At 42.5% G+C, this 16541-nt stretch overlaps 1 protein-coding gene across 3 annotated transcripts in view; it reads right to left on the reverse strand.

Moving 5' to 3' along the window:
• ankrd10a (ankyrin repeat domain 10a) overlaps positions 1 to 16536 on the reverse strand; it is a 37926-nt gene extending 21390 nt beyond the window's left edge. For 2 of the 3 annotated variants that reach the window (XM_024399532.2, XM_024399531.2), the window contains exon 1: positions 5102 to 5504. In XM_024399532.2, the coding sequence (XP_024255300.1) occupies positions 5102 to 5299 (198 nt within the window). In that variant the 5' untranslated portion in view covers positions 5300 to 5504. Of the gene's footprint in view, positions 1 to 5101; positions 5505 to 16314 lie in introns of those variants that run through there. The other variant, XM_024399533.2, reaches the window with a different exon arrangement.
• Between the last annotated feature and the right edge of the window lie 5 nt (positions 16537 to 16541).

Consider the following 16541-nt stretch of genomic DNA (forward strand, 5'->3'; position numbering starts at 1 on the left):
AAAATGAAAACACGTAGAGCAAAGTCTTCCGTGCTTTTACACCTACATTGCTTGCTGTTTGGGGTTTTAGGCTGAGTTTCTGTACAGCACTTTGTGACATCAGCTGATGTAAGAAGGGCTTTATAAATACATTTGATTGATTCAGTCCTTTAAAAATGTGACTCTGGATGACAACAAATTGTTTGTTTCCAACATTAGGGCTGTTTTCCTAAAGCAGTTCAATACACTACGTGTTTTGTTTCCTTGCCGCGATAGTAATGAGTATCGCGATACTGGCATTATCCCAACCCTAATCTTGTTGGTCTCCTTTTTTCCCCCTGTATTGAGCTTCTTGTACCGAAGAGGACACCTAAGCCCATATATGGTCACAGTATAGGGGCTTCAACTGCAGTCACTCCCACTGACTTATGTTCAGGCCAGCCTCTGTGTGGGAAGAGTGGGCACACCCAGCCTAAGCAGTTTTGGCGGGACACACTGCAGTTTTCCTGGCAAACAAAGACACTAACCCCACCATATCAAATAATGTTGTCTGGGAGGACCTGTAGCCTAATAGCTCTGCAACAAAGACCAGGCCATGAGTCATAGTTGATATTGTACTGAAGTCCCACTTCAAGACAGGGCTTGTTAAATACAGTACATGTAGTTTAAAAACATGATCCAAGCAGCTGTTCATAATGTGTATGCCTGACTGGCTTAAATAAACAATCTCCCTCCCTCCTGTCAAACGTGCATCTCTAGATTGAGAAGTGCCGATATGATTAGGATAAAATGCAGATACGATAGTTTGGATGGCCATGCTGTGGACATGGGGCAGAGAACGCTGCTGTTTAATTTGTTGTTTCGGCTTTGGGCACAATAGTAACTAATAACTGCCTCATTCCTTTCCTCTTCTGCCCTGTTCCTTCTCCAACATCTGTGGAACTTTCTCCAAACCACCTCACTCAGGGGAACCTTGCCAGTGACACACACAGAGCTCTAGTGTGACCAATTTGGTCGCATAGGCGACAAAATATACATAATGTATTCGGAAAGAATTCAGATCCCTTGACTTTTTCCACATTCTGTTACAGCCTTATTCTAAAATTGATTAAATTGTTCTATCAATCGACACACAACACCCCATAATGACGAGGTAAAACCAGTTTTAGAAATGTTCGCTAATTTATTAAAATTAAAAAACAGAAACCTCACATTTACGTAAGTGTTCAGTACTTTGAAGCACCTTTGGCAGCAATTACAGCCTCGAGTCTTCTTGGGTATGACGCTACAAGCTTGGCACACCTGTATTTGGAGAGTTTCTCCCATTCTTCTCTGCAGATCCTCTCAAACTCTGTCAGGTTGGATGGGAAGCGGCGCTGCACAGCCATTTTCAAGTCTCTCCAGAGATGTTCAATTGGATTCAAGTCCAGGCTCTGGCTGGGGCACTCAAGGACATTGAGACGTGTCCCAAAGCCACTCCTGCGTTGTCTTGGCTGTGTGCTTAGGGTCCTAGTTCTGTTGGAAGATGAACCTTCACTCTGGAGCAGGTTTTCATCAAGGATCTCTCTGTACATTGCTCTGTTCAGCTTTCACTTGATCCTGACTAGTCTCCCAGTCCCTGCCGGTGAAAAACAACACGACAACATGGGGCTGCCACGACCATGCTTCACTGAATGGATTGTGCCAGGTTTCCTCCAGCTGTGACACTTGGCATTCAGGCCAAAGAGATCAATCTTGGTTTCATCACACCAGATAATCTTGTTTCTCATGGTCTGAGTGTCTTTAGGTTCCTTTTGGCAAACTCCAAGCAGGCTGTCATGTGCCTTTTACTGAGGAGTGGCTTCCATCTGGCCACTCTACCATAAAGGCCTGATTGGTGGAGTGCTGCAGAGATGAGTACCTTCCAGAAGGACAACCATCTCCACAGAGGAACTCTGGAGCTCTGTCAGTGACCATCGGGTTCTTGGTCACCTCCCTGAGCAAAGCCCTCCTCCGATTGCTCAGTTTGGCCGGGTGGCCTTCTCTAGGAAGAGTGTTGGTGTTTCCAAATTTCTTCCATTTAAGAATGATGGAGGCCACTGTATTCTTGGAGATCTTCAATGCTGCAGAAATGTTTTGGTACCCTTCCCCAGATCTGTGCCTCGACACAATCCTGTCTCTGAGCTCTACAGACAATTCCTTCGACATGCACTGTCAACTGTGGGACCTTATATAGACAGGTGTGTGCCTGTCCAAATCATGTCCAATTAATTTAATTTAGCACAGGTGGACTCCAATCAAGTTGTAGAAACATCAAGGATGATCAATGGAAACAGTATGCACCTGAGCTCAATTTCAAGTCTCCTAGCAAAGGGTCAGAATACTTATTTAAGGTATTTATGTTTATGTTTAATAGATTGGGAAAACATATTTTTTTCATCTGTTTTCGCTTTGTCATTATGGTGTATTATGTGTAGAATGAGTCAAATTCAATTTAATCAATTTTAGAATAAGGCTAACATAACAAAATGTGGAAAAAGTCAAGGGGTCTGAATACTTTCCCAAGGCACTGTACTTCAAGGATTGTGGCAATTAGGCCCTTTACTTCCTCAGAGTCCGATGACCTTGTGGATACCATTTTTGTCTCTATGTCCAGTATGAAGGAAGTTAGAGGTAGTTTTGCATGCTAGCAGAAAGACTTCCAGTCATTGCACTAGCCAATGCTCACAAAATGACCTCTACCTTCCTTCATACTGGAAACAGACAAAAATGGTAGCCACAAGTTCATCTGACTCTGGGAAAGTAGATAAAGGCCCTCCTTGCCAAAATCCCGAACCATCCCTTTAAAAAGATCTGACCCATATCACCAGCGCAATGTTTTTTTCTTCCTGTCGAGGATTGTGGGCATGCATTTTATATTGAGTGAGCTCTATTACGCTGGCCCAGGTTGAACCAAGCAATGGCCCGTCATGTCACTGAGCGAAAGCAGGGAGGGAGGAGCGCCATTCACAAATCAAACAGAAATCTGCACCGCTTGGTCATGTTGTCAACAAGGCAGCATGGTGCATCGTCCATAAACATGCATCTATTGTCCATTAAATAAATGTTTGAAACTTCAAAACTAGTTATCATTGGAATGGCCGATACAGCGGTTTTTAAAAAATGAATCACTTTTCCATATGAAAACAGAATCCTACTCATCACTTAATTACGCAGTGGTGGAAAAAGCACCCAATCGTCATAGTTGAGTAAAAGTAAAGAGAACTTAATTAGAAAATTACTCAATTATGTCACCCAGTAAAATACTACTTGAGTAAAAGTATAAATTTTAAGTTCCTCATAATAAGCAAACCAGACGGCACCTTATTTTTATTTTTTTTGCGGATAGCCAGGGGCACACGCCAACATAATTTACAAACTAAGCATGTGTGTTTAGTGAGTCCGCCAGATCAGATTCAGTAGGTTAGACCAGGGATGATCTATAGATAAGTTTAAAAATTAGAGCATTCATGTCCTGCTAAGCATTCAAAATGTAATGAGTACTTTTGGGTGTCAGGGAAAATGTATGGAGTAAAATACATTCTTTTCTTTAGGAATGTAGAAGTTAGTTGTCAAATATAAATAGTAGAGTACAGATACCCCAAAAAACTACTTAAGTATCATTTAAGTATTTTGAAACCACTGTAATTATTCCCTTTTGTTTTGAGCAGAGTTTTGAGCAGACACCATAGGCCAGAGCATGGCACCTGGCTCACCCCCAGCAGGCAGCCCGGTTCTAAAACAAATGCAATCACATTTCACCCGGCTCAAATTCTTCCCACAGGGGTAACCCGGACAGAAAAACAACCCCCTTTATTCATAAACCATGTCACAGGTTGTTCTAAAGCTAATTGCTGGCAAGTTTAACCATTTGTTTTACACATTGTTCAGTCATGTTTGTTACCTCATTAGCTAGCTAACAACCTGGTAACATTACCAGTATATCCCTACATTTGGGGGGCACAAAAAGAAAGGAAAAGCTTCTTCAGGAGATCTAGCATGTTGTCATCAGAAACTTGACTTCTTAAAGACACAGTGTAAATGTTCTAGAATGTATTGCAATATAAAAATTGTGATTTTACATGTTGAAACCTCATATTACACATTACTGTTTAATTTTTAAAAATTTAGCTTTTACACAGTTAAATATTGTTTTTCTTGGGCACAGTATGTGCTCCAGAAGTAGCTAGAATTCATGTAGGCTATATCTCAACCGATACAAATAAAAAATTCTGGTGCTCCTAAATGTAATGTTGCGTTCTTAACTTCTTAAAGTTGTGAGTACCAGTGCTCTCAGTTGGGAGCCCGTCAGTACATTTCAATTAAACAAGTCAAAAGTTTGAAAGATATTTGGGGGGGGTTACGTAATGTTTTTATGGGATATACTTGTAAAACAAAGTTTGAATAAAGCAATGCCACAGTCATGCAAGACTTTTGAGAAAATGGTTTGTTCCATGAGCACAGCACAGTGTGCAGAGCAGGTACGTGCAAGTTGTTTCAACTGTAGATATTGTTGGCGGGTTGTTTGCCATTGGCCCATGCACAGCCAATAGAAAACGATGCAGTGCTTTATAAAATATTGGACATTTCCTGAAATAAACTGACAGGAAGGGAAGACTGGCTACTTTCTCGGGAAGACTAACGTTAGCGCTATGGCCCAACTGAAATACTGACAACTAGCAACAGCAGCCCGAATGCACTATTAGGACAATCAATGTCGATATTACATAGCTGTACATTCACACAATCTTTGCTTTCAAGTGTGAACGCACGCACGTTTCACGACATTGGTGATAACATTTGATTTCACATTATGGAGATGAACAAACACCTAACAATGAGAAAATTAGAAAACATTATTATGAGTGTTGAGACAAATGACGTAAATCGCTGTTCAGCTAGACAGCTTGCTACATTGTAACGTTTTAGATACTTAAATAAATGGTATGTATATTTGTATCAATGTATCGGATTAGCATCACAAATCGGAAAATCTAACTGTCAGTTCTTTCGAAAATAGCATTTCTTGCTAGATTTACGCCTGCTAACAATGTGACAATATGAATAATCTCTCTCTATTAGTTTTAGAATGTTTGCAAGCTACCTTTCCAAAATGTGCTGCCCAATGAATGGGACTCCAGCCATAGACGGAGTCTTCGGTGATGAGGTCTGCTTGGTTTGTGGTGCACTGAAGAAGCGAACACAAAGCAACAACGTCTCCATCCCTGCACGCCCGGTGGAGAGGGTAACGAATGTTCAGCACCTCGTCGTTTGAAAATCCAGACTCTACGCTGACGGACATGGTTGCGATACGGTGTGTACAGATGTTTGGGAGAAAAGTAGCCGTATCAAGTTGCCTTAGTCGTCAAGAATTTAACCCGCTTCGCACGCCCCTACATGAACATGCACAAGTGATACACAATGGAAAGGAAGAGATGAGAGCTCGCGCTTTCAACTTGGCGCGAATCGCAAAACACGGACTGTTTTTTTTCTTGGCTGCTTGGTTCTATCAAAACCCGTCGTGGAGTCCTTTGTTAAATCTTCTTCTTTGTCAATGAGGTTTAACGGCGGTTGGCATCCAATAAATGTTGCATTACCGCCACCTACTAGACTGGAATATATATATATATATATATAACTCCCTTAGACTTTGCTGGATAATTAAAAAATAAATAAATACGTATAAACAAATAAATAAATACCCTACCATCTAACCCTACACTCACTAAAAACTCATTATCCTACTCAACTGTTTAAATCAATTTAGTCCTACCTCAGGCCAACAGCCTGAAAGGATGGGATACCACCACTTAACATACCCTGTAACTCTTCTGACATCCAGTCTTGCACATCCAAATACCTCCCTGCAGCTGCCACCACAACCTAAATTTTCTGCGACTTACATTCTATCCCTGCAGTACAGTTGATAACCATTGCTATGAATGCTAAAAATCAAATCTTACTGAAACATATCACTTGTTGGCCTATCCTTGTACAGCTGTACTATTCACACCACTCCTCTCAGGATCCCTCCTCCTTGATCCATCTTCCTCTACTTTCTTCATTGCTTCAGCATACAACAACTTCTGCACTACTCTAACCCTGGAAACCTCAATCTGCCGCTCTTACACCAGACATTTCTGATCCCCAGCCCCATGGGCACCCCTACAATTAACAAATACCACTATTTTCCCCAATGCTACACATTCCTTTGTCTCATGCCCTTCTGCACATTTCTCACACCTAGGAACCTCACTCCTACACACTGCTGCAACATGCCCATAAGCTTGACACCTATAACAACTGAATGTATTTGACACAAAGCTCATACGGGATCATTTATTATCCTAACAGCACTTTGTTAGGCAGTGTCAACATCAAAACGCAAAAGGACAGACAACAACTCTTCCGTTTTCCACCATAATTTGCAAATAAATTCTTTAACAATCCTACAATGTGATTTTCTGGATTTTTTTTCTCATTTTGTCTGTCATAGTTGAAGTGTACCTATGATGAAAATGACAGCCCTCTCTCATCTTTTTAAGTGGGTGAACATGCACAATTGGTGGCTGACTAAATACTTTTTTGCCCCACTGTACATATCCCAACCAGAAGCAATGAATTACAGGCAAAATCGCACCAAGCTAAAGGCTAGAGCTGCTGCTTTCAAGGAGGGACACTAATACGGACACTTATAAGAAATCCCGCTATGTAAACTATTACAGACTACAAAGGGAAACCCATCTGCGAGCTGCTTTTATGCTTGCTTCAAGGCAAGCAACATTGAAGCATGCATGACAGCACCAACTGTTCCGGATGACTATGTAATCACGCTCTCCGTAGCCGATGTGAGCAAGACCATTAAACAGGTCAACATTCACAAGGCCGCGGGGCCAGAAGGATTATCAGTATGTGTACTCAGAGCATGCGCAGACCAACTGGCAAGTGTCTTTGCTGACATTTTCAATCCCTGACCGAGTCTGTACTACCTACCTGTTTCAAGCAGACCACCATAGTCCCTGTGCCCAAGAAAGCGAATGTAACCTGCCTAAATAACTACTGCCCCGGAGGCATGAAGTGTTTTGAAAGGCTAGACAAGGCTCACATCAACACCATCATCCCGGAAACCCTAGACCTACTCCAATTTGTATACCGCACCAATAGATCCACAGATGACAAAATCTCAATCGCACTCTACACTGTTCTGGACAAAAGGAACACCTATGTGACAATGATGTTCTTTGACTACAGCTCAGCGTTCAACACCATAGTGCCCACAAAGCTCATCACTAAGCTAAGGACCCTGGGACTAAACACCTCCCTCTGCAACTGGATCCTGGACTTCCTTACGGGACTCCCCCAGGTGGTAAGGGTAGGCAACAACACATCTGCCACGCTGATCCTCAATACGGGGGTGCCTCCTCAGGCCTACAACAATGATGAGACAGCCTATAGGGAGGAGGTCAGAGACCTGGCTGTGTGGTGCCAGGACAACAACCTCTCCCTCAACGTGAGTAAGACAAAGGAGATGATCATGGACTACAGGAAAAGGAAGGCCGAACATGGCCTTCATTCACATCGACGGGGCTGTAGTGGAGCGGTCGAGAGTTTCAAGTTCCTTAGTGTCGACATCATCAACAAACTATCATGGTCCAAACTCACCAAGAATGTTGTGAAGATGGTACGACAACACCTTTTCTCCCTCAGGAGACTGAAAAGATTTGGCATGGGTCCCCAGATGCTCAAAAAGTTCATCAGCGGCCTCCCGGGTGGCGCAGTGGTTAAGGGCGCTGTACTGCAGCGCCAGCTGTGCCACCAGAGACTCTGGGCTTGCACCCAGGCTCTGTCGTAACCGGCCGCGACCAGGAGGTCCGTGGGGCGACGCACAATTGGCCTAGCGTCGCCCGGGTTAGGGAGGGGTTGGCCGGTAGGGATATTCTTGTCTCATCGCACACCAGCGACTCCTGTGGCGGGCCGGGCGCAGTGCGCGTTAACCAAGGTTGCCAGGTGCACAGTGTTTCTTCCGACACATTGATGCTGCTGGCTTCCGGGTTGGATGCGTGCTGTGTTAAGAAGCAGTGCGGCTTGGTTGGGTGGTGTAACGGAGGACGCATGACTTTCAACCTTCGTCTCTCCCGAGCACGTACGGGAGTTGTAGCGATGAGACAAGATAGTAGCTACTAAACAATTGGATACCACAAAATTGGGGAGAAAACGTGGTAAAATTTACATTTATTTTAAAAAAAATTAAGTTCATCAGCTGCACCATCGAGAGCATCCTGATATGTTGCATCATCGCCTAGTATGGTACCAGCTGGTCATCCGACCGTTAGGCCCTACAAAGGGTAGTGCGTATTGATCTAAGATGGCGTAGCAGTCAGACGTCTTTGTCCTGTCGTGTCCCTTGTATATATCGTTTTACATCTTTTTCTTCGCACAACTTTTAAAATATTTTGTTAAACCTCAACTTCTAAATACTCTCCTGCAACCCGCCTCACCCAATGTGGCGTGGATCTGCTTTTTTTCCAAAAGTATTTATATTTACTTCGGATCTGGAATCCGTCAACTGAAGCTAGCCAGCTAACTACCAGCTATCAGTCAGCAAACCATTGCCAGCGGTCATCAGCTAACCTTCAGCTCGGAAAGCTCTCGCCAGTTCGAGCAACGTGACTCTAACCAGAGCATAACGGACCTATTATTTTTATCCCCGGATTCCTACCGCAAACTGAACATTTTCATCTGGATCTTCACAACTAGCTAACCGCAATCCCGGATGACTACTCCTGGCTAGCGTTTCCATCCCAGAGCAAGCACTGATTAGCTTGAAGCTAGCTCAGCCAGGGCTCCTGTAATACCACCGAAGGATATTCCTGGGCTACAATATCCGGAACCCTTCTATAGCTGGTATGGGGCACGGAACCCGGCAGATCCCCTACGACTGGAATACCGACATAATCTGCCCGAGGCCTCCAACAGGCCCCTCAGGCGCGACGCCCGCTGAAGACCCATTCTGCTAACCAGCTAGGCCTGCTAGCTACCTAGAGCTACTTGGAACCCTACTAATTCTATCGACGTCACCGCGCGAAGAGGCAAAAACAGACTTACCCCCATTGCGACGTCCCCCAAAGGCTAACTTGCTAGCCCCTGCTATCTGCTTGCTAACCCGGTCTGCTAACTGCTAGCTTGCCGGCCCCGGTCTGCTAACTGCTAGCTTGCCTGCCCGGTCTGCTAACTGCTAGCCCCTGCTAACTGCTTGCTAAGTTTGTTTTACTCACTGCTTTAGCACACTCTGCCAACCCAGATGTCTTAGCCGTGTCTGAATCCTAGCTTAGGAAAACCACCAAAAACCCTGAAATCTCCATCACTAACTATAACGTTTTCCGCCAAGATAGAGCTGCCAAAGGGGGAGGTGTTGCAATCTACTGCAAAGATCGTAATACAGAACTCTGCTGGCTATCGAAGTCTGTACCCAAACTATTTGAGCTTCTACTTCTAAAAATGCACCTTTCCAGAAGCAAGTCTCTCACTGATGCCGCTTGCTATAGACCTCCCTCTGCCCCCAGCTGTGCCCTCGATACCATATGTGAATTGATTGCCCCCCATCTATCCTCTGAGCCCGTGCTACTATGTGACCTAAACTGGGACATGCTTAACACCCCAGCCAACCTACAATCTAAGCTTGATGCCCTCAATCTCACACAAATTATCAATGAACCTACCAGGTACAACCCCAAATCAGTAAACACGGGCACCCTCATAGATGTCATCCTAACTAACTCGCCCTCTAAATACACCTCTGCTGTTTTCAATCAAGATCTCAGGGATCACTGCCTCATTGCCTGCATCCGTAATTGGTCTGCGACCAAACGACCACCCCTCATCACTGTCAAACGCTCCCTGAAACACATCTGCGAGCAGGCCTTTCTAATCGACCTGGCCCGGGGTATCCTGGAATGACATTGACCTCATCCCGTCAGTAGATGATGCCTGGCTATTCTTTAAAAGTGCCTTCCTCACGAACTTAAATAAGCATGCCCCTCTCAAAAAAATAGAACTAGGAATAGATATAGTCCTTGCTTCACTCCAGACCTATCTGCCCTTGACCAGCACAAAAACATCCTGTGGCGTTCTGCATTAGCATCGAATAGCCCCGTGATATGCAACTTCTCAGGGAAGTTAGGAACAAATATACACAGGCAGTTAGAAAAGCTAAGGCAAGCTTTTTCAAACAGAAATTTGCATCCTGTAGTACTAACTCAAAAAAGTTTGGGGACACTGTAAAGTTCATGGAGAATAAGAGCACCTTCTCCCAGCTGCCTACTGCTCTGAGGCTAGGAAACACTGTCTCCACCGATAAATCTACTATAATTGAGAATTTCAAAAGCATTTCTCTACGGCTGGCCATGCTTTCCACATGGCTACTCCTACCCCGGTCAACTGCCCGGCACCCTCCACAGCAACCCGCCAAAGCCGCCACCATTTCTCCTTTACCCAAATCCAGATAGCTGATGTTCTGAAAGAGCTGCAAAATCTGGACCCCTACAAATCAGCTGGGCTAGACAACTTCAAAGGGGAGACACTCTAGACCCAAATTGTTACAGACCTATATCTATCCTACCCTGTCTTTCTAAGGTCTTCGAAAGCCAAGTTAACAAACAGATTACTGACCATTTCGAATCCCACCATACCTTCTCCGCTATGCAATCTGGTTTCAGAGCTGGTCATGGGTGCACCTCAGCCACGCTCAAGGTTCTAAACGACATCATAACCACCATCGATAAGAGACATTACTGTGCAGCCGTATTCATCGACCTGGCCAAGGCTTTCGACTCTGTCAATCACAACATTCTTATTGGCAGACTTGACAGCCTTGGTTTCTCAAATGATTGCCTCACCTGGTGTAGTGGAAATTTCCTGTATTACCAAATCACAAGAGAGCAAACCACACACAAGACAGAGTTATCATAAAGTCCATCTTTAATTATATGAGCTCCATCACAACCCTGTGACTCTCAGATCAATTCAGTGTCTATAAATGAATTATCTGAGAGTGCTTACACATTGCAACTGAGATCCTTTATAGCAAAGACACGCATAGCCAGACAGCATTGGCTATAAATTATCGTTCAGCTTTGGTCTCCTAAACTATGTTCTTATCTCGCTCTTGGTACCACTCATAACCAAAAACACTACCTCTTCCAATGGCATATATTAAATACACCCGCTCCTGGACAAGATCACAGAGAGACAGTGACTGGCACACAGACATTGTGGAGCCAAGAGATAATTGGTTCCCCCTCAATCATCCCTTCATATGGTTTAAAAGATACATTTACACATGACTCATTCACAGATAAGAATAACCAGACCTCTCCCCTCTCTGGGCCCAAGTAACTTTTTCCACATAAGCATGCTATAAAATGAATAAAACATCTTATTTATAAATGTTACCTAAAGAATTCTGATTCTGCCACGACACTGGTTTACCAACTACTTCTCTGATAGAGTTCAGTGTGTCAAATCAGAGGACCCGTTGTCCGGACCTCTCGCTGGACGGCTCTGACTTAGAATACGTGGACAACTACAAATACCTGGGTGTCTGGTTAGACTGTAAACTCTCCTTCCAGACTCACATTAAGCATCTCCAATCCAATATTAAATCTAGAATCGGCCTCCTATATCGCAACAAAGCATCCTTCACTCATGCTGCCAAACATACCCTCGTAAAACTGACCATCCTACTGATCCTCGACTTCGGTGATGTCATCTATAAAATAGCCTCCAACACTCTACTCAACAAACTGGATGCAGTCTATCACATTGCCATCCGTTTTGTCACCAAAGCCCCAAACACTACCCACCATTGTGACCTGTACGCTCTCGTTGGTTGGCCCTCGCTTCATACTCGTCACCAAACCCACTGGCTACAGGTTATCTACAAGTCTCTGCTAGGTAAAGCCCCGCCGTATCTCAGCTCACTGGTCACCATAGCAGCACCCACTCGTAGCACATGCTCCAGCAGGTATATCTCACTGGTCACCCCCAAAGCCAATTCCTCCTTTGGTCGTCTTTCCTTCCAGTTCTCTGCTGCCCATGACTGGAACGAATTGCAAAAATCTTTGAAGCTGGAGACTCACATCTCCCTCACTAGCTTTAAGCACCAGCTGTCAGAGCAGCTTACAGATCACTGCACCTGTACATAGCCCATCTGTAAACAGCCCATCTATCTATCTACCTCATCACCATACTGGTATTTATTTATTTTGCTCCTTTGCACCCCAGTATCTCTACTTGCACATTCATCTTCTGCCGATCTACCATTCCAGTGTTTATTTGATATATTGTAATTACTTCGCCACCATGGCCTATTTATTTCCTTAACTTACCTAATTTGCACTCACTGTATATAGACTTTTTGTTTTATTTTGTTCTACTGTATTATCGACTGTATGTTTTATTTATTCCATGTGTAACTCTGTGTTGTTGTATGTGTCAAATTGCTACCATTTATCTTGGCCAGGTCGCAGTTGCAAATGAGAACTTGTTCTCAACTAGCCTACCTGGTTAAATAAAGGTGAAATAAAAAAATACAAAAATGAATATCCCAGTACATCACTGGGGCCAAGCTTCCTGCCATCCAGGACCTACATACTAGGTGGTGTCAGAGGAAGGCCCAAAAATATCAGACTCCAATCATCCAAGTCATAGACTGTTCACTCTGCTACCGCACGGCAAGCGGTACCGGAGCGCCAAGTCTAGGTCCAAAAGCCTCTTTAACAGCTTCCACCCCCAAGCCATAAGACTGTTGAACAATTAATCAAATATTTGCATTGACACCCCCGTTTGTTTTTACGCTGCTGCTACTCACTGTTTACAACAGTTGAAGTCTGAAGTTTACATACACTTAGGCTGGAGTCATTAAAACTCGTTTTTCAACGAATTTCATGTCAACAAACTATAGCTTTGGCAAGTCAGTTAGTACATATACTTTGTGCATGACACATGTCATTTTTCCAACAATTGTTTACAGACAGATAATTTAACTTATTATTCACTGTATCACAATTCCAGTGGGTCAGAAGTTTAAATACACTAAGTTGACTGTGCAATTAAACAGCTTTGAAAATTCCCGAAAATTATGTCATTGCTTTAGAAGCTTCTGATAGGCTAATTGACGTAATTTGAGACAATTGGAGGTGTACCTGTGGATGTCTTTCAAGGCCTACCTTTAAACTCAGTGCCTCTTTGCTTGACATCATGGGAAAATCAAAAGAAATCAGCCAAGACCTCAAAACATAAATTGTAGTCCTCCACAAGTCTGGTTCATCCTTGGGAGCAATGTTCAAATGCCTGAAGGTACCAAGTTCATCTGTACAAACAATAGTATGCAAGTATAAACACCATGCGACCACGCAGCCGTCATACCGCTCAGGAAGGAGACGTCTTCTGTCTCCTAGAGATGAACGTACTTTGGTGAGAAAAGTGCAAATCAATCCCAGAACAACAGCAAAGGTCCTTGTGAAGATGCTGGAGCAAACAGGTACAAAAGTATCTATATCCACAGTAAAACAAAACCACCATTAAAAAGCCAGACTATGGTTTGCAACTACGCATGGGGACAAAGATCATACTTTTTGGAGAAATATCCTCTGGTCTGATGAAACAAAAATAGAATTGTTTGGCCATAATGACCATTGTTATGTTTGGAGGAAAAAGGGGGATGCTTGCAAGCAGAAGAACACCCTCCCAACCGTGAAGCACGGGGTTGGCAGCATAATGTTGTGGGGGTGCTTTGCTGCAGGAGGGACTGGTGCACTTCATAAAATAGATGGCATCATGAGGAAGGAAAATTATGTGGAAATATTGAAGCAACATCTCAAGACATCAGTCAGGAAGTTAAAGCTTGGTCGCAAGTGGGTCTTCCAAATGGACAATGACCCCAAGCATACTTCCAAAGTTGTGGAAAAATGGCTTAAGGACAACAAAGTCAAGGTATTGGAGTGGCCATCACAAAGCTCTGACCTCAATCCCATAGACAATTTGTGGGCAGAACTGAAAAAGCGTGTGCGAGCAAGGAGGCCTAAAAACCTGACTCAGTTACACCAGCTCTGTCAGGAGGAATGGGCCAATATTCACACAACTTATTGTGGGAAGCTTGTAGAAGGCTACCTGAAACATTTGACCCAAGTTAAACAATTTAAAGGCAACGCTACCAAATACTAATTGAGTGTATGTCAAATTCTGAGCCACTGGGAGTGTGATGAAAGAAATAAAAGCTTAAATAAATCACTCTCTAATATTATTCTGGCATTTTACATTCTTAAAATAAAGTGGTGATCCTAACTGACCTAAGACGATACATTTTTACTCCGATTAAATGTCAGGAATTGTGAAAAACTGATTTTAAATATATTTGGCCAAAGTGTATGTAAACTTCCATCTTCAACTGTATCTATGCATAGTCACTTTACCCCTACCTACATGTACAAATTACCTCGACTAACCTTTACCCCTGCTGGTATGTGGTTTCGGTACCCCCTGTATATAGCCTCATTATTGTGTTGTGTTGTGTGACAAAACTGCACATTTTAGAGTGGCCTTTTGTCCCCAGCACAAGGTGCACCTGTGTAATGATCATGCTGTTTAATCAGCTTCTTGATATGCCACACCTGTCAGGTGGATGGATTATCTTGACAAGGGCTAAAATGCTCACTAACAGGGATGTAAACAAATGTATGCACACAATTTGAGAGGAATAAGCCTTTCGTGCATAATTATGGAACATTTTGGGATCTTTTATTTCAGCTTGTGAAACATGGGACCAACACTTTACATGTTGCGTTTATATTTTTGTTCAGTGTAGTGCATTTGAATTTAACCATATTAGTTGTTGTAATATTTGATCTGTCTTTTCTCGAGGATGAAACTGGAATAGCAACCAGCTTTGTGTGGCTTGTTTTAGAAAAGGAAATATTTTAGAAAAAGGTTCCATTTCATTTAACTGAAAATGAGAGGTTGTAATCTGGATAAAGGGAAAAAGGCAATTTTTGAACAAGGGATGTTCCATTTTTACTAATCTACTGGAGAACAAGTTCAGGTTTAAGTATAACTTTTCTATGACAGGTTTTTAAAATTCATTTTATTGAACCTTTATTTAACTAGGCAAGCCAGTTAAGAATAAATTCTTATTTACAATGACGTCCAACCCCGGCCAAACTCTAACCTGGACAACGCAGGACCAATTGTGCGCTGCCCTATGGGACTCCCAATCACGGCCGGTTGTGATACAGCCCAGGATATAACCATGGTCTGTAGTGACGCCTCTAGCACTGAAATGCAGTGCCTTAGACCGCTGCGCCACTCTGGAGCCCTGATGCTTTTAGTGAGCGGTTTAATGCTTTAATATTTCATTGAGTTAAGCCCCCAAAACTCATATTCATTATACAAATAGGCATGTTTTATTTTGTCTGGATTGCCATTCCAAATAAAGGGAAATTATTTTTGCTTAAATTATTTTAAAAGACAAATTGTTTTCCATGTGCCGGGACATATATAAGATAGGTAAACTGGGATGTGACTAAAGAATGAATCATGGTGATTTTTCCACAAATAGACATCCTTACCGTAGTAGCAAAATCGTATCTATTTTTGCTAACTTTCTGTTTGAATTTGTTGTAGTAAGTTATTTTATTTCTTTAGGGACCTTGAAATTAACATTTTGATGTTAGTTTCAATCAGTCCAAATAACTGTCTGGTAATTTATTATGTCAAAAAATGTGTTATTATTGTATTTCATTTGTATTAATCATAATTACATTTGATGATTTAAACAATAACTGTGAACATGATTATTTTATGTAAAATTGTAATGTCTTCTAATCAAATGAGAAGTTTTAAGAAGAAGAAAAAATATTCACAATAATTCAATTTACAACAATAGGCACAATAGTTTCACAATATCATACAAACAAAGGCCTGCGCAGGATTTACAATGAAAATAACAGGATACATTTTTTTTTTTTTAAAGAGTAGGACAACAATACATACTGTAGCAGGGGTTCTCATAAAATCGGATTTGCATCCATAACAGTTGTCTGAAGTTTACATACTTTTTTGTTCTTCAGCAATTTAAGGGATTCCGTATAAATGTGGAATTCATGTTGGAAAACAGAGTTGGGGTTAGTCTTCGTAAATGTCACTTTGTCGATAAAAAATCGCCAATATTTATTGTATTGGTTAGAAATTCCGAATTTGAATATTGTATAATAGCCCCATATACAGTATATGATATAATATCTCGAAAAATAAAGCGCAAACCAGTCTTGAAGAGGAGTCCAGCATGTTTGGGTGAAGGTACAGGAGAATAATATGCATGGTCCGCAGTTTTGGCCAAGGTTGAAACGAAGCCTGGATAAATATTATTGAGCATTTTAAAGTGCACTTTAGTTTACAGGGGAAGCTAAGATAAATCGTTTTTATTGCAATGGACTGGCAGCCTACTTGTCTTCTTTCTTGGATTAACTGCCAGTTACCCCATCTCACCA

The sequence above is a fragment of the Oncorhynchus tshawytscha genome, linkage group LG07 (assembly GCF_018296145.1).
Source record: "Oncorhynchus tshawytscha isolate Ot180627B linkage group LG07, Otsh_v2.0, whole genome shotgun sequence".
Lineage (NCBI taxonomy): Eukaryota > Metazoa > Chordata > Actinopteri > Salmoniformes > Salmonidae > Oncorhynchus > Oncorhynchus tshawytscha.